An 18,833-nucleotide genomic window follows, 5' to 3' on the forward strand; every position below is an offset into this window, starting at 1 on the left:
AAAGTAAACAACTAAGGACAATATTTAATCGTACAGAAACTGATACATGGCTTATCCACCAACTACTGCTGTGCAATTACTGTAAATCTACCTTTTGATCAAAATGTAGAGGAAAAGAGGAGATAAACTGCACAAATCATCATTATAAAAAGCCTGAAACAATTCAGTGTGCGAAGACCACTCTCATTTGTCAAAAATATCATACACATGCAGACACTTTTCACAAAACCAGCTGCAGCTCTGTCAGTCATAACTGGGCTGCAAAACACTTCTCCTGCCTCCTTTCCTCCTGTTGGTATAATTGCATCTACAGAGAAACTCCCACCTCAAATTCTTACTTAACCAAGGAGACAACAGGTCAACAAATACAAAATAATACTTCACACAATTTCATAACATTCTATAAATCAAAGTCAGCAATTTGAAAAAATATGGTCTTATCTCTATATATTCCACAACACTGTAAAAGTTTCCTAAACAATCAAGACTAATACAGAGAATTGACTGCCTGCACATCTTTGGTTTCAAGTGTTATAATTTGGGTCAGTTTAATTTCAATTTTTATCAGAACATCAACTGCAGGCAAAGAACTCTTCATGTCTGTAACAGAGTTCTCTGTCCAGACATAATTTCCTCTTTATCATATACATATCTCACTTAAGCCCTCCTAGCATAATTCTTTGCCATTTCACAAGTAATCTACTTTTTAGAAGGAATGGGGAAGATTTCAAATGGAGTCAGCTGCCTCAGTCTCTCATCTTAAACCTGTGGGTTTGTTTCTTTTACACACAGCACACAATATATCCTTGGCTGTGATTTGTATTCCCTTGGTGCCCCACTTAAAAACAGGGAGATAAAAATCACAAATAATGAGGAGGAAGATTATCTACTCTGGCTATTGAAACCCTGAGGATTTTGATGACTAGGAGTGAAGGAAATGGAAACAAAGATGATACATGAGACACATTCAAACAGTTGTACTGTTTATGTGTATTTGAAAAAAAAAAAAAGAAGAAAGAAAAAGAAAATAGAGGAAAAAGCTGGCACATAATTCAGAGTAGACTGAAGGAGCTTGTACTTTCAGCTCCTTTATTCTGAGTTTATATGAACAACTATTAGAATGGTAATCACAGAACAAATACACAGAGGGAAGGGTGGGTTTGCTCCTCTGCCAGAGCCACTCTGGTGTTTGCCAGGTGTGCAGGAAAGAGCCAAATCCATCATGGCACTACAAGGACACAAGGATGTCCTCATGAGGGACACAACCCCCCCTGTCCTGCTGGTAAAGATCCCTCTTTGGCTTTCACATCTTTGCAGGAGCAAAGACCAGTGGGTTCAACAGCAGAGGTGTTTATCAGCCCAGTGAATGAATGGAACATGGGAAAAACACATATTTTGTTCAGTGGCTGGAGCTGCCCCCTAATGCATTGAAGAGGAGTTCACTGAATTCAGGACCATCTGTCAGGCACCAGCCATGAAGAAAATTTCCTGTTGCTCCCCTCTTTTCACAGGTTTCTATGAACAGGTACACCAGGAAAAGAGGAGAGAGGCAGTGAGATGCAAATGAGAGGGAATCAGAAGGATTTCAGGAAAACAGACAGACTTTCACAATGTCTAAGCTTAAATAAAGGCAATGTTTCATTCAAGGTGGTAATTTCATAATTACTGTTGTGAAGACTTGAGCACCTCTCTCGTGACATTTAGGTGCACAGCACAGTGACACAAGAAGTTACAAAAGGCCTAATGATATTGATGGGGAATAAATAATTTCCTAGTCTTACTACAATTGACCCATTATCATTCAAGGAAATTGATATTTTTATTAAAACATATTTTGGAAATCTAATCTGTGGTAAATAACTACACTTAGGTGAAGCACAGAAGGACAGCAGACTGCTAAAAATGGCAGCTCTGTATTTACTGGGTGACTTTCTGTTTTTGCAGTTTTTCACTTTTTCTTTTCTCTGTTACAATATTTTAGAGCAATTACTTTAAAAATTAGATTTACACAAAGATAAGAGTTCACATTTTGTAATACCAAATAAATATTGGGACTGCCTGTCTGAAAATAGATTTAGATTATGACAGTAAGTGGTCCAAATAATGCATGGCCAAATAGGTGGGGGTTTTTGTTTGGTTTTTTTTAACTGAAATAGACAAATTGCACAAAACATATTGTGATGGAAGAGGATCACAAATAACATAATTTTTTAGTACATCAGAATGACTGACAAAACAACTGCCTGAGCTTTAATCATGACAAATCCAGAAAAAATTAGTCAATTAAAGTATTGTAATAACTCTGAAGGCACTGCAGTTGTTCTGTGGTGCACACAACGCCAATTATAGGATGATGTTTCTGTCAGTTGCAAACTTTAGAAAAAAATAAAAGTATTGAGTTAAACTTAGAGCATGGTACTATGGTTATACCTGTTTCAACAAAGTGTAGTTGGATCCATCAGTGCTAATTTTTCTTATTTCATGATGATCAGCCAGAATTAAGAAAGGTTCCTCATCTAAACCCCGGGAGAAAGAATATATTAGACTAGCTTTTACGTTAATTTATGGAAAATCAGGAATACAATGCTGAAATACAGATGGCTTGAAAAATAAATGTTACATGCTCTGATCAATGTTATGGATGAAAGAAATATTTAAAACATTCAAATGCTCCAAGAAAGATCAATGATGCAGTATAAAAATGAACAAAGCAATCAATTAGTATATCTTTCAATGCAATTTAATTCTTTTGCCTTTGCAATATGGGAACAACACTGCATTTTATCCTAATTTAATGTCAGAGATGAAATGGGAAATATATTTAATTCCATATGTTTTAATTTCAACATTTCCTTTCAGTTTAACACTGACTACTAATTATGGTTGCAAACCAAGCAGGTTTTGACTATTGCTTTTTGAGATTTCATTAGTCTGAATGATACAGTGAGAAAGAAACACCTACTCATAAAAACCTTGCTTTTTTAAAGTTTGAACTGAAGCCAGATTTGACTTTGTGTTACCCCGGCTTTCTAGTTTATAAAAAGTATTTACATTCAGATACTCATTCATGACATCACTGAAACATCTCTGACACGGACATACAGAATTCTAAAAATATATTTTTAAGGCTGTCTTTATTTTAGTTCTATTGAGAGACACCTCGACTAAAACAAAACAAAAAAAAAAGATCACCAGTGATAAATAAAAATGTATAAAGGCTTTGTATCTACTGCTCTTGCACTCTAGAATGTAATGTGTTGTCCAGCCTACTCTGCTCCTGTAGTGAGCACATTTGTATGTTATAACAGAGTTGCATTTTCTATTTTTTTTCCCTGTTCCTCCTTTTCAGATGAGGAAGTTTGATATACATTCTAATATTCTAAAGGTGATGAAATCTTATGATAACCATGCTATTATCATCTGACTCAGAAGCAGAACTAAGTGATGTATTTTAACTTTTCTAATACTTTTTCTAATAAAGTTAATTATTCACACTTTCAAAAACCACTGTATCTATTTATTACAAATGAGCTGAGGAAAACACAGACTAAAGATATAACTTATTATTGCATTCAGACACAGTCACATTGCTATTTTATATTGAAAAAGTAGCAGATTCAAAGTAACTCTGTTTTTATCTTGCATATAAAGGTACCACAGACCTCGGGGCTAAGTTTTTTTTTCCACAAATTATTTTGGTACAGCTTTGGATTATAAAATCATTCAATAGTAATACCTGAAAGGGATTTGCAGCCATTTGGGTTATCAGGCTGTGTTTCATACCCTTCTGCACACAAGCATTTGTAGGTTCCATAGGTATTGATGCATTGCTGGCTACAGGGAAATCCAGATGAACATTCATCAATATCTACACACGTTTTGCCATCATCCTTCAGGAGGAATCCAGGCCAGCATTTGCACTGGGAAAGAAAACCAAATACATTCATTTTTAATTTTGTTTATCACCTGTGTGTACTTGCTTCTGAATATGTTAGCATCATAAAATTTTTATACATCCCATTTTTTCAAGTAACATCTTAATTACATTGCTGCTTGTATGGTTTACAGGAGGCATGCCTACTTTTCTTTTCAAATATTGCTGATGTGCTCCTAAACACTATTTCCTCCATAAAAACCCAAACAAAACCCTGTGGAATGAGTAATTACTCTTCCTACTTTAACTGAAGGAAAAGTAAACCACACCTTTTCAAAAATATAGAAAGGATTTTTTTCTTGAAAATAATGATGGATGGACCCTTTGAAGTTCTTATGTTTCAATTATACGTGTGTTTTTTGGTAAAGATGGACAGTTTTCAACTATTTTCCTTGGAATCATTGATACCACCTAGCAATCTGTGTAACCAACACAGGAATGTGAATCAGAACTCTTGAGGCTGATTAGGAGCTGGACATGGGCAATTCTTGTGGATCCCTTCTAACTCAGAATATTCTCTGTTTCTCTGACATTTATTTGGGTTTGGTAATGATCCTGGCAACGTTATCACATGCAATGGGAAAGGTGCAAAATACAACTGGCCAGAGGGGTTTTGAAAAAGGGGCATAAATTTTATCTACAGAAGACTTCCTGTCATGTTCCCTCCTATATTCTCCATTTCTCTTTGCAGAGATCCAGGACGTGCTTTCTCCACCACTTCAACAAGGTTTTTGTTGAACCCAACAGCTCCTGAGTCTCTGGCTCAACCCTCACAGTTCAAGAGGGCTGAATACCTGCACATCTAAGCCAAGCTGCACAGATTTTATTTAGTTCTCAGTGGGCCAATGTTCAGCAAAAAGATGAAACTTTGGGAGTGCAGTTAGGGTTACTTCAGAGTTAAAACCCTGGAAAAAGTCTTTCTTCTATTTTTAGCTGCTATTTACAGGCTAGTGCAGGCTGTTCCTCTCTACTTGTCAAGACCAAAGAGCAGATTCAAAAAACATCCTCACACGCAGACAATGAACAGTTTTATTCTGCTACTAAGGTGATATTACTTTAAATATTTCTATAAGAGTCTCTGTCTTGGAAAAAAAAAAAAACAAAACAAAACAAGAACAAAACAAAGAACTGGAGAAAACCACTATTTCTGCTCTTCATTCCTATGTATTGGAAAATTTTTACTCATTGATTTTCAGTGCTCTGTATATACCTGTATGATTTGTTGTATTTAAAGCACCTTTCCATAGGTTTAAAATAGGCACTATACCATTTTTTTAAATACAATTGGCAATTGTTTGCTTACAGGAAATGAAAATTTGAATGTTCTTATTTTGGCATGTAAGCTACTTCACTACAAAGAAATACCACACCGTGAGGCTTTATAATAATCATGCAGTAGTTAAGCACTTGAGAGCTAAAAACTCGCATTATATTAAACCACATTTTGCAATTATTCACCTTGTATCCAACAGGAAGGTCCTGGCAGTCCTGGGAACAGCCACTGACTTTCTTACTGAGGCATTCATTAATGTGGCAGCTTTTCTCATCAGACCCATCACTGCAATCTTCTTTGTTATCACAAACCTCGCTTTGAGGAATGCACTTGCCATTTTTGCACATAAAAAAAGAGCTGTTACATGACTGCTCTGGAAAACAAAAAAAGAACACACAACTTGGTGTCATCTCTTAGTATTTGGAATTAATTCTCTCATGGATCAGCTGCTTTGTGCATGCAAAAGGAAAAAATTGTGTAACAACTGAATATTTATTCCTTATTGATAGCTTTATAATAACTTCCCACTTTTCAATGTCTCTGAAGGTTATTCCTCTCCTGGAAAAATCGGTGAAGACATCAACTTATTACTCCCTCCTAGATATTTCTTTTTCATATAATGGAGAACCCTCTACATAATCTCTGCACAAAACACTGTTCTAGTTTCCAAAAGTTAAAAAACATGGGTTCCTCCCCCTGAGGATGCTGAGGTGTTTAGGAACACAACTGGCTGAATTCCAATGAATTCCTTGTCTAATGGAAATATTTGTCTTCCTGCAAATATGTTCTTCCCTGTTTGGCAAAACTTCAATACATCATTTCAACCACATTCAGATCCTTCAAATAACGATTGGAACATTCAAATAAATATAAGGTAGGTGTGCTGCCTCACTTCACAGCAGATGAGTGTGTTTTCCATCAAAATTGGAATAAAGAACCTGGCTACAGTGCAATGAAATGCTCAGGTCTAGACAGAAGAATTGGTCTTTCAAAAAGCCACGGACTAGAACAACATATGCAGATCAAGACTAATTTCCCTCTCAAAAACCAGTCAAACCTCATCAAACTTATTAATGTAAGCAGAAAATATCAATAAAACCAATAGCATTGGGTCAATAATTTACTAAAAAAATTTAAGCAATGTTTATTATTTATAGTGGGAGAAACTTTATATCCCCTTTTATATGAACTCCTTTTGTGTGATGAATATCTGGAACACAACTATTATAAGAGCAAGGTAGAAACTTTGGAAATTACAATATTAATATCATCTTATTTAGCATCAACAGGAGTTATGCACTGAGGAACTGTCTGCTATTTCATTCCTTAGGATCTGGTGGCTTGGACTTTGTGAACTGAAGTTTTGGATGCTCAAAACACTTTGTCCTTGCAAGACATGAGCAAAATCACCATGAAAGCACTGGAAATTTAAGGAATGAGGTTTACATTTGCTGACTTAGAGCCCTAAACCATCGCTCTCAAAAAAGAGAGGTCACACGTGCTCTTCAAAAAATTTTAAACCAGAACTTTTGCTCTTGGTGCAAAAAATTACAAACCTGAACTTTTGCACTTGGTGTTGATAGGGGCTTCATCAGAGTGGTCTGGGCAGTCAAAGTCCCCATCACATTGCCACTGGGAATTCAGCAGGCAGCGCCCATCAGCGCAGGTGAACTCTCCAGGACGGCAGCGACGATACCCTACAAAACCAGCAACCACCCACCTCATGCTTGCTCTCATAGTTTCAACATGAAATTCTGCCTTTTTGAAGCAACAGAAAGAAAATTATTTTTTGCTCCATTTAGAGATGCAGCGTGTTGTGCTCATACACCAGCAAAGAGAGAAATCAAAATAAAGAAATCTATAATATGCAGATATTTTCTAGCAATTTTTTGTTGTGCTTCTCATTTCTGGAGCAAATTTAAGAGTAAATAATCAATATAGATTGCAACAGCACAAAACCAGGCATGATAATTGTCACTGCCATATTTTCTGGAAAAATCCCTTTGCCAGGATTTCTTCTCCTGGGAAGCTGAGAAGTCTCAGAGAAAAATGAAAACAATATTATCTGACTTGCTTCTCCTGTGTTTTGCTGCTTTGGAATGTGGTTGGAGACTGTTTATCCAACATGTGAATTGTTTTTACTTAATGACCAATCACTGTCCAGCTGTGTTGGGACTCTGGAGAGAGTCAAGTTTTTCATTAGTATCCTGTTAAGCCTTCTGTAAGTATCCTTTCTCTATTCTTTAGTATAGTTTTAGTATAGTATTCTTTAATAAAATATAATACCATAAAATAATAAATTAGCCTTCTAAGAACATGGAGTCAGAGTCTCCATTCTTCCTTCATCCTGGGGACCCAGAAAATACCACAGATAATCACCAATTTGTCATTTTGAAGGGGATATTTGCTCTGTATTTTCCATAAATATTATTTATAGAGATTAATGCTTCTGAGTATGGCCAAGATACATTGAACAGACACTCAGAACATATAAGAAACCCTAAATTCATGTGAATGGGGAAAATTAAATATTCACATATGGTTATATTGATAGAATTAAAATGAAGTCATAATCATGACAGATGTGTTTGATTCTTTGATAGAAAAAAACCCCATATAAGGAGACAAAGACAAAAATACATATAATAAAAGATAAGCTTATTAAACAAGAAATTCTAGGGCATATTTTAAAATTCTCCTAAATATTATTAGCAATCAACTGTAAGAATCTATGGAAAATAATTTGCCACTGTAGCCCCAGATCCATGTTAATTCCAAGCTGTATTAATTAATGCATAATTTAAAAATGAGAATTAAAACAACTAAAAAAAAAAGAAGAGCTTTCTTTTTCAATAATGCCTTAGACCCTGAAGAATGCCTTACAGTTAGCAGTGTGAAATTGTTTTATTTACTCTATTTTTTGTTATACTTGCCACATTCCAAAGATTCATCTGATCCATCTCCACAGTCGTCATCGTGGTCACAAACAAACTGTTTGGGAATGCAGACTTTGTTATGGCACATGAAAGCATTCTCATCACAAGTGTTATTGGGAGCTAAGGAAAATACAGCACATAAAAAAAAAAAAGAGAAATTGAGAACAATGAGATAAACAACTGATTTTCTTACACAAAGATGAAATGAGAAGTGAATTTGAGGGAATTCAATGGAAATAACCATAACTTTTTAGTCAGATAAAAAGCATCACACAATTCAATACCAGAAAAAGCTACTCATCACAAAGAATGCTACAGAAGTAAAGATAGCTAAAATCTTCTGTAATCCAAGAAAGAAAAGCTTCAGAAGTCGATGCTGTCTATGGCTCAACTGAGGTCTGGCTCTGAAGAAAATAATATATATTGGTCTGCTCCTGAACAAATGCTCTTTGAAGTCCACAAACACTCAAAATATATAGAATATACTTATGTACCATTTTTATGTATTAATAAAAAAACCCCCTCCAATTAAACTATTACTGAACTCCTGACCCTGTTCATGGAAATGTGTCTCAGGTAGACTGGAAGTAACATTTTATAGGGCAAGAGATGTCAGGATCTGAACAATTACACAGAGTAAATTGAAGACAGAATTTGCATCTCCCTTCTATGATGCACAACCTCTTTGACATGAACAGCAGCAATTTCTTCAGGAAGAGCAATAAAACTGCCATGTCACTGAAGTGTTGACTTTCACCAGTAAACACTGCATAATGCCTGTGAAGTGCCACACATCCTGATCTCCAGCTGGGCTGCCTCCCTGTGTCAGCCTGAGTAAAACTGTGAAGGATCCTCTCTGTGTGCTCACACATGGGTCAGCACTCTTCACCAGCAAAGTGGACATGAAAATAACATGAAATAGCATGAGAATTACATTGTTTCTGGACATGCAAACCTACCACAGCCCGCTGTGGAGAGCTCATCGCTTCCGTTGGGACAGTCGCGCTCCCCGTCGCAGAGCCAGTGCTGGGGCACGCAGGCGTGGGAGCCCAGGCAGCTGAAGGTGTCTGCAGCACACGTCACTGAGCCTGGGGACACATGGCAGGGGAGCCCTCAGCACTGAACCATCCCAAATCCCCAGCTGGAATACCCATACACCTAGTTTGTATGGTGACTGGTAATGGTTAAAAGGGTTTATTTTAAAATCTCAGCGATTGTTTCATTCTGCACATTATAATAAACTGTAGCCTTGATATTTTCTGAAAAATCCTTTCCTTAGGATTTTTTCTCCTGTGAAGCTGAGGGGCCTCAGGAACAAAATGTAAACAATGGTTATCTGCTGCTGTGGAATGCAACAGGTGCATCTGGGACTGGTCTCATGCAGTTGTTTCTAATTAATGGCCAATCACAGCCCAGCTGGCTTGGACTCTCTGTCCAAGACACAGGCTTTTGTTATTTTTCTTTCTTTTTCTATTCTTAGCCAGCCTTCTGATGAAATCCTTTCTTTCATTCTTTTAGTATAGTTTTACTATAATATATATCATAAAATAATAAATCAAGCCTTCTGAAACATGGAGTCAGATCCTCATCTCTTCCCTCATCCTAAGATCCCTGTGAACACAGTCACAATAAACCTACTGGCTGGGATTGTTTTACAGTCAAATTTTCACAGAATTCACAGAATCACTGGGTTGGAAGAGACCTTCAAGATCATTGAGTCCAACCCAGCCTCAAGACCTCACATAAACCATGGCACCCAGTGCCACATCCAGTCTGTTTTAAACACATCCAGGGATGGTGACCCCACCACCTCCCTGGGAAGACCATTCCAGAACTTTATCATCCATTCAGTAAAAAACTTTTTCCTAATATCAAACCTTGGTCTCCCTCATTCAGCATGACTTGACCTAACCCAGAACTGAAAGGATCAGAACTGAACTTACCACAGATGGCATCACTCTCATCTACACCATCTCCACAGTCATCCTCACCATCGCAGGTCCACTGCTTGGAGATGCACTTGTTTGCAGAGCAAGCAAACTGATTCCAGGAGCAGGACGAATCTGGGGGTGACACCAGGCCCTGCATTTGTTAGGTTCACAACATCACTGCATTCCCTGCTGTTTCAAGCATGGTTTAGGATTTTTTGCACTGCTCCTTTCTCTTCTCCCAGTTTCTATGTACTAAAATGCTCCAAAACTCTGCACAATCCCAATCTTGTTATTAAGCATTTTATCAGTTTCTGCAAGTTTGCATTCACCAATACATTTTTAAAAATAAACAGTGAAATATTCCAAAAGACATTCCAATATTTTGAAATGAGGATAAACACTTAAAAAACCTGTAGCCTGGTTTGCATATTTAACAGCTGCTACAACTATAGTGAACTGCTTTATTTGGATAGTAGGACAGTGAGGACACAGTTCAAATTTTCCAACTCAGCCTTCCTCCTGGTATTCCAGAAGTTAACTCCATCTTTAAAAGATATCATGTTATTTTTTTTCACAAGAAAAATTTTTGTGTTTTTTTAATCCCATTTACACTTTTTTATACATTGAAAATAAAAGCCTAGTTTCTACATTCCAAAATCAGACTGCAAAACTGTCCTAAATCAATGCTATTCTTTTCTGAAAAATGCAGGTCTTGCATTTTTCCCAGGCTCTTTCTTTGCATTTTGTTGCAACTGATATTGATGACAAAAATTTTAATATTAACATTAAAAAGAATTTTAGGTAAGAAATCTGATTTAAAGGAGAGCATTGTAACAGGTATCTCAAAATGGGCAAGATCAATCAATGGGGTAGGAAGCACGGACTTAACAACCCTTCCCTTTTGCCCACAAATATCAGCTAATTCAGTTTACAATATGGTACACAAGAGTATAACGCCTGAAAATGTAAACACCAAGTTATGCTTGACAAATGTGGCCAACAAAAAAAGACTCTGATTGTCACAGTGCATAGCACTTCCTAATTTCAAAGTTATGAGATAAAAATATACAATGTAAACTGCAAATCAAATAGGGAAGCATGTCAGTGGGCACTGGGTCATGAAGAGAGTAATAAAATAAATAATAAGTAATAAAATGTTCAGTCGTGGTAAGAAGTAAAGGAAAAAAACACAAAAAAAACCCCCCAAATTTCAAGTCTTATTTAAATTGGGAATAGAAAGTTGACACTACTTTCTGGTACAATTTCATTACAAAAATAATCCATTCAGGTAATCCACAAACTGAAAAGACCAGCTCTCACTGGGAGTAAAACCAACCTGCTTTGTGCCTCAATTAGGTAAAACTTAAGAATCTGAAAAGATCTTAGACAGAACAGACCCTTAACCCAGTTCACAGTTCATGCTGTGTTATATTTACATCACTTTTGTCATTACTTTAAACAATTATAGCTGTATGGTCTCTGATGAAAAGCAATGCCTACTTTGAGCTTTGCATATTTCCTGCTGGGGTCCAGACACTGATTCAAAGTCATTGTATCTGTAACACTCTTCTAATGAGGAGTTGTGAAGAATTAGTGGAATTGTTAAATATTAAATTAATAGAAAACTCTGTATATAAATATATCCTTAAGAGAGAAAAAAAGTAAATTAAAGGGCTTTCATTCTGGCATGAAATAGAATTTAAGGTATTGGCAGCATGAAGTATTAGAGTTGAATCTGAAAACACGGCATTAAAGTTTTTTTTTATAGAATCTCTGAGATATAAATACACACTTCTTTGTTTCCAAAGTGCATTAGTGACTAGAGAAATACTAATAAGACAAAATGCTCACCACAGTGCAATTCATCTACTCCGTCCTCACAGTCTTTCTGCCCATCACAAAGCCAGGTGGTCAGAATACATCTTCCACTAGGACAACCAAAATAATTTTCTTCACATGTGGGTTTGTTTTGAACTGTGATAAAATAAAGAATGTAATGTAAAATGGTCTCTACTAGTATGATTAGGAGCCTAATACATTTCTGCTAAATTTCTGAATACTGATGGTCAATGTGTTTATGTCTAAAAATGGGGAAAAAAAAATGTGTTCATAAAAATAAATAAAAAGTGATAGCTAAGTCGTCTAGGGACCTGGAATAGTTATTTTTTATTTTCTTTTAGAGAAGAATCAGAGCACAGCTTCAAACTAAATCAAAAGGCCTAGAGAGGAAAGTATTTCAGTTTACAGGTTTTGAGGTCAGGCAAGTCAGCATTGCTTGTTGTTTTACACCAGCTTAAGAAATTGCCCTTCTGAACTTTCTGCTGTCATTTACAAGATAATCTAATTGTGGCAGTATTTTTGTCACTGGGAGAAGCCACAAATCTCATGCGTGCACTGAGTAACAGGAGCTCCACCAGTGATGCTGGAGCAAGAGGTTTAGACTTGGTCAGAAATTAATAAGTTCTCCCTTAGCTTTTTAGTTTTGTTGAGTCAGAAAGTAATTTAAAATTTGAATTTTATGAATGATTAAGAAACTAGGTGTGAGGAAGGAAAACATGCCACATGTAGAGTTTCATGATGCAAGCACAAATATTAGTCTAATAACAGCTTATTTTCAAAATCTTAAGCAAGATCCTGGGAAAACCCAGGATGGAATTCCAAGTACTGCAGACCACTGAAACTCTCTGCCATGATTTTCATTATTCCTTCAGTGTACTGGATTTGTTTTCAGCCTCCTCTCTTTTAAAAGGAAAGGTAAAGCAAACATTTATGGATTCTACAGCTGTATGAATAAAAAAGAAAAAAAAAAAAGACTAAAGAAAGAAGTGGAACATCTGTGATGACTTGGTAGGTATTAAGGGTTCCCTAAGCAAAGCTACCCTCCATGAGTATTTTGCTGTAATTTTCTGTAAGAACAATGACACTGAACCAAACTGCTAATGGGAATTGCAATATTCATAACAGAAACAACACTCAAAAACTTAATGTGCCAGAGCTGGTCAGTTTTGAATGAAATGGCAAAGGAAATCACATGTAGGCTGAGTGGGAATGGTATTGCTTCCAAGTAAAGGGAGGAATGATCCAGGCAATTAGTCACACATTAAAATGATGAAACATTTTGGCACACATTTGGAATTCAGAGAGAAGTAATACAACTAAATGGACAATGGAATAAAATGCACATTAGTGTACTTATGCAACATTAGTTTACCGAAGCTGTAGCACACTGCTCTCAACATTTTCCTTGGTATGGAAAAAAAAAAAACCCTTTCTTTGTCTAAAAATACAGCAAGTTAAGCTATTTTGGCCTTAATGAAGTGTTATATACAATAAATTCTTCATAATTAAGAGATAATCTAGAGAATGTAGAGATTAGAATGAAAACTCTAAGTTAATATGCATCTATTTTATAGGACTAATGGAAGTTCTTAATGACAGGTTGGCTGACAGTACTGCTGAAGTCCCAGGTTCCTCTGGATCCTGGTAATATTTTTGTCAATAAATTTGGCACAATGTATATGAGAATTCTAATAGAACCTTCTGGTGACACAACAGGATTATCACACAGATAAAGAGAATATTAAATGGAAAGAATCAGATTATGTCCACTACTATGCAAAAATTTGATGGCATTCAACAACATATAATTAGAAGTTCTAATTTTACAAACGAATAAAACTTATTATTATTTAGTAAATATTTACTTTTATTTAACACTAGTTCTTAGAGGAAAGAGAGTTACTGGTCAACAGGAGGTTAATTTTACTCTAGAATGAATCTATTATAAAAACCAATAGAAATAAAAATGTTTCCATTTTGAATGTAATATTCTCAAACTCAGATGTGGAGTTTTGGATAAAAATGAAACAAACACATAAATTCCCTCCTTCATTAGGTAAGAACTGAATATTATGAATAATTCATTGGTTAACATTAAAGAGAACTCCAGTCCTGTGTTTGGGGCTCAAGTTGTCATGATCACTTTTTCCTGGCTGCTATCACAAAAACAACCCTGGTTTCTACCCTGGCAGCCTATTCCAAGGACCTCCACCAAATAAAAGAGAAAGTAAAATAAGTCAGCAAGAAAAGAAATACCACCCACTAAAGCAGTAGCTAATAAAAGTTCCTGAGTGATTATGCTGATGCTTGATGAGCTTGACATTTTAATGACTCATGTTTTACTTAAATAAAAATGATAAATGACAGGCCTAACCTGGAGGAAATAGAAAGCTAGGCATTACAGTTTGCTTCAGAAAAAAAGTCAACATTCATTTGCAATAATTTACATAATCCCAGGAAAAACAAAATAAAGGTGAATAAACTGCATTCAGCATTGTAATAATGTCTATGTTAAATAAACAAGTATTGACCGAATAAACATTTTGCAACACAATGAGAAACACTCTCCCTCCCCAGATAGGACTTTTTTTCTTTGTTTAAAAGGTAAATTAATGTTTTGGGTTTGGTTTTTTTTAAATTTTTTTTACAGTTACCTGGGCATTTTAGTTCATCTGTATAATCTCCGCAGTCATTAGACCCATCACAAATCCATTCTGGCAGTATACAGAGGGAAGTGGAGTTACAGCTGATAAATCCTGAAGATTTTATCCCAAGTTTATAGAAGTAAGCACAGTTTGTATTGTCTGGAAAGAGACAGAAAATTACCACACACCTAACACAGCCTGAGAGCCTCAACGTTTAATTTTCACGTTGGGCTGGAGGAGCCCACGCGGGCTTGGAATCCCAAGCAGCAACACCCAGGAATGCACTGCTCCAACACAAGGAATAATCAGGGAGCAGCTGCTGGGAGGGAGCGGGAACACCAACTCACTGCAGTTCTTTTCATCAGAGGCATCTGCACAGTCAATGATCTGGTTGCACCGTGCTGATTTCCCCACGCAAACCCCATCTGCACAGCGGAACTCTGCCGGGGCGCACGCCGCGTCTGCAACACACGGTTATAAAAGATGAAAATCTGTGTGCTAAACACACTCTGCAGATGCACATCAGACACATGATGATGCTTAATCCTTCTGCCTTTCAGAATGAGGCATTCAGAACACACTGTACCCTTCCAGCAGACGTATGATTTGGAGTTTATTACACCTTCTAAGTTGCTAATTTTTTAATTTATTTTTTTAGCCTAAAAGTGTCTCTAGGTAATTCAATTCATTTTGAGATAATCAATTGCCCTGGTTTTGCAAGATGGCAGATTTCCCCAAGAGGCTGCTGTTTGTGAAAAAATTGTGAGCCATGAGAAAACTGGGGTTTCTTCTTGTGGAGAAATCTCCATAACATTAGCAAGAGGGACTTCTCTCCCTAAGTGATCTGAAGGAAGACATTCTTAGAAGTGGTAACGTACTGAAATTTTAGGTTTTGTTTCTTTACATTGCCAGTGGGAAAGAAAAGATTGTGAGGGAAGAAGTGGTGTTCTGAAGGTTTTTTTATTATTCTTATTACTCTTTCTTCTAGTTACAGTTAATAAATTTTTCTTTATACCCTTCTAAAGTTTTGAGCCTGCTTTGTCTTTCTCCTAATCCTACCTCACAGCAGGGAGTGAGTGCACTGGTGATTGGCCAGCACTGAACCCACCACACTCATTGGTGTGTTGCCCAGGAAACCTCAAAATTGATGAAATCTCAGATTGGTGAACCAAAACCACTACAGGAAATTGGTGTTTCCACCGCGTTTCAAACTGAAACCACCACATCATCATTTGAGGGAGGAAGCAGCATTTTCAGGATCATCCATGAATCTCAGTTTATTTCCTGTAAAACCAGTTTGGGGTTCTTGCCTATATGTTTTGCCCCCTACTTATATTTAGATAAATGATCAAAATAATTTGGTGCCTTCAAAAATACTTGTTGCTATTTAGCTTTTAGTTATAAATCACATGGAATAATATCCCTGCCAACCTTTCTGAATTGTAACTAAGGATTTGTATGGTCTGCTTGCTGGTCTATATGCATTGGCCATTGCACGGATATAAATATTCATGTTAAAAGATATAAATCAAAAAACAATTCTGATATGAAGAGGAGAACAATTCTAGTAAGCTTTGCAAAGGACATGGATACTGCCATGCATCTGAGAAGCAGAGAAATGGAGCATTTCCTGCTTCAGAGAAGAAGCACATGCAGAGGAGAAATCACCATCTTTCAATCTGTCTGCAGTAAAGTTACACTCTCATTACTTCACAGAAGATACAGCACCTGTATTTTATATTTTATACATATAAAATATAAAATATTATATGCATAATGCACATGTATATTTTATATTTTATGGCCAAAACCACTGTCTTTCTACAAGACTGTAGGTGCAAACCAAAATCAGCCTTTGCATCAATCCCACCATATGATTAAATTACATGTTATTTTCCAGCTACTCCTATTTGCATAATGAGTATTTACAAAGCAATATTCAGAAATCACCTAAGAAATAGGATGCCATTTACCTTTGCAGTCAAATTCATCAGAGTTGTCACCACAGTCATTGGCACCATCACAGACTCTGTCACTGGGAACGCAGCGGCGATTGGAGCACGGCTTGAAGCCCTTCCGACAGCCTCTGTTCTCTGGAAAGTTAAATACCAGCTCATGATTGGATTGACACCTCATGAAAACAGCCTTACCCTCAATCCAAACAAACATTCCAGAACAATATTTTAATTGGTGATGCATTCCAAGCTACAGGAAAAAAAACCCAAAATCTTCAGAAATTGTTCATCCATTATGCAGCATAACTTGGATGGATATAGGGATAAAGAGCAATAAATGAAAGCATAATGAGAAAGAATGACCAAAAAAAAAAAAAAAAGAAAAAGGGTGGTCTAATTCCCAGCTTTTATTATCTTAGTACAAAATGCCCATGTACTTTAAATGCATTTGTTTTGACACACTTGTTTGGGGAGCATGTTTGCATGTGGCATCACACAGAATGAAGCATACCAAATTTGGCCTAAACGAAAACAGGGATAAATGGAGAATAAAATAACAACAAACATTAGCAGAGATTTTTAGATTTCTGAGCACCAATACCAACAGCGTTCTGCTCAAGAACACTATTGAAGAATGTATGAATTTTACATATAATGATATGTTTGAAAATTCAGGACTGATTTACTAAAGCCCTAGTTATGGCAGAAGTCACAATAATAATGTTCACTGCATTATTTATTCAAAATAATGAGTCCAGTACTCTGTTCTTTATCAGAATCAGAGAGCAACACCCTGTATATGATCTAGTGCATGAAAGGACCCCAGTTCTTCCAGGTTTTTCCGCCAACATGGTGCAAAATATTTGGTACAGTTGATTTAAATGAGGCAAGGTGTTCACTGTCACACTGCAAATTAATAGAATGTCCTTCATAAAATTATGTGGCAAATCCATGGAAAGACAAATTGTTTTTCTCAGAATCACAGAATCAGGGAATGGGTTTGAAAGGACCTTAAAAACCATCTCCTTCCACCTCAGGCCATGGCCAAGGACACCTTCTACTATCCCAGGCTGCTCCAAGCCCTGTCCAACCTGACCTTGGACACTTCCAGGGATGGGGCAGCCACAGCTGCTCTGGGCAACAAATCTTGTATTTATAAATCTATTTAAAAATTTAATAAGTAGAATTTATATATTTTACATTTCTGCACAATAAGGTATCTTCCATCTTTAAAAAAGCACTTTGTCATGTTTTTTCCTTATTTTTGTTCTAGACAGAAACATGAGAACATTTGAGATGCTTTTATTAAATATGTCAGTTAATACATGAAGTTTGGAAGAAAAAAATATTTTCAGGTCATTTTTTCCATGTCATGTCTAGGTTTTCTTAACGTGTGTTGGCATTTTCTTCCTGAGCATCTTGGCCGAGCAGTTGGTGTGAATAAGAGGAAGCAAACTAAGCATGTTTAACACGAAAATGACAACAGGAAGGTGAAAGATCTGGAAGTACCCACCACAGTAGAAAAGTTTCTCATCAGACTTGTCCTTACAGTGAGCAATGCCATCACAAGTCAGCTGATAATCAATGCATTCACCGTTCCCACATTCAAACTCCGAATAGATGTTGCAAGTAGAATTTTTACCTAAAAATAAACCACATTAACACGTAATTTTTAAAAGCTTTTACAACTAGTGAAAATGAGAAAACATGCTGGCTGCATTTCAATTTTGACCTACATGAGTTTTGAAAACCTGAGTACAAAACAGTAAAACACACCATGGCATCAGAACTTAAAAGTTTCTACAACGAGAACCTGTAAAAGAAAATACATTGGCAAATATCCATGAAGGAACATGCAGTGAAACAATTCACAAGCACCTCATTCTGATAAGATAAAAACTTTGCAACTACTGTGCTCAGCTTCCTTCAAATTACCCATGCCTTCTCAACCCCCAGCTTGAATGATAGAGCCTAAACCCCAAGGCAGAAAACCTGCTGCTTCCATTTTACTTTTTTCTTTTATTCACAAAAACCTTCCTCTTCTCATTTAGTGGATGTTTTATATATTATTTTAGAAGAGAACCAGGAGCAGTTAAAATTTTTACTCTTTTACTTAAGAAACAAAAACATTTCAGAAAGTGGACGCAACAGTTTGGTCATGAACTTCAGAATAAGTGAAACATCTGCTTTGTGAGTCTGGTTCTAACCAAAATATCAAAGTGAAGAGAAATGAGGAGGATTTAGGACAATTCAAGAAGAAGAACAATGGAGAAATTATATCCAATTGTTATGCTTCTTTCTTGTTTCCGTTATAATCAGT

General features: G+C 36.3%; 1 protein-coding gene across 5 annotated transcripts in view; it reads right to left on the bottom strand.

Moving 5' to 3' along the window:
• The window catches only part of LRP1B (LDL receptor related protein 1B), a 637,687-nt gene that overhangs the window by 99,615 nt on the left and 519,239 nt on the right, over window positions 1-18,833 (bottom strand). For all 5 annotated transcript variants that reach the window (XM_071435460.1, XM_071435459.1, XM_071435457.1 and 2 more), the window contains 12 exons: window positions 18,027-18,155; window positions 16,532-16,651; window positions 14,906-15,019; window positions 14,568-14,717; window positions 11,926-12,048; window positions 10,087-10,206; window positions 9,103-9,231; window positions 8,141-8,263; window positions 6,764-6,904; window positions 5,393-5,580; window positions 3,737-3,920; window positions 2,431-2,516 (listed from right to left, as the gene is read on the bottom strand). In XM_071435460.1, the coding sequence (XP_071291561.1) occupies window positions 2,431-2,516; window positions 3,737-3,920; window positions 5,393-5,580; window positions 6,764-6,904; window positions 8,141-8,263; window positions 9,103-9,231; window positions 10,087-10,206; window positions 11,926-12,048; window positions 14,568-14,717; window positions 14,906-15,019; window positions 16,532-16,651; window positions 18,027-18,155 (1,607 nt within the window). The remainder of the gene's footprint in view (window positions 1-2,430; window positions 2,517-3,736; window positions 3,921-5,392; window positions 5,581-6,763; window positions 6,905-8,140; window positions 8,264-9,102; window positions 9,232-10,086; window positions 10,207-11,925; window positions 12,049-14,567; window positions 14,718-14,905; window positions 15,020-16,531; window positions 16,652-18,026; window positions 18,156-18,833) is intronic.

Source organism: Agelaius tricolor, unplaced genomic scaffold, assembly GCF_023055355.1.
Source record: "Agelaius tricolor isolate 1412-34295 unplaced genomic scaffold, bAgeTri1.0.p SCAF_10, whole genome shotgun sequence".
Taxonomy (NCBI): Eukaryota; Metazoa; Chordata; class Aves; order Passeriformes; family Icteridae; genus Agelaius; species Agelaius tricolor.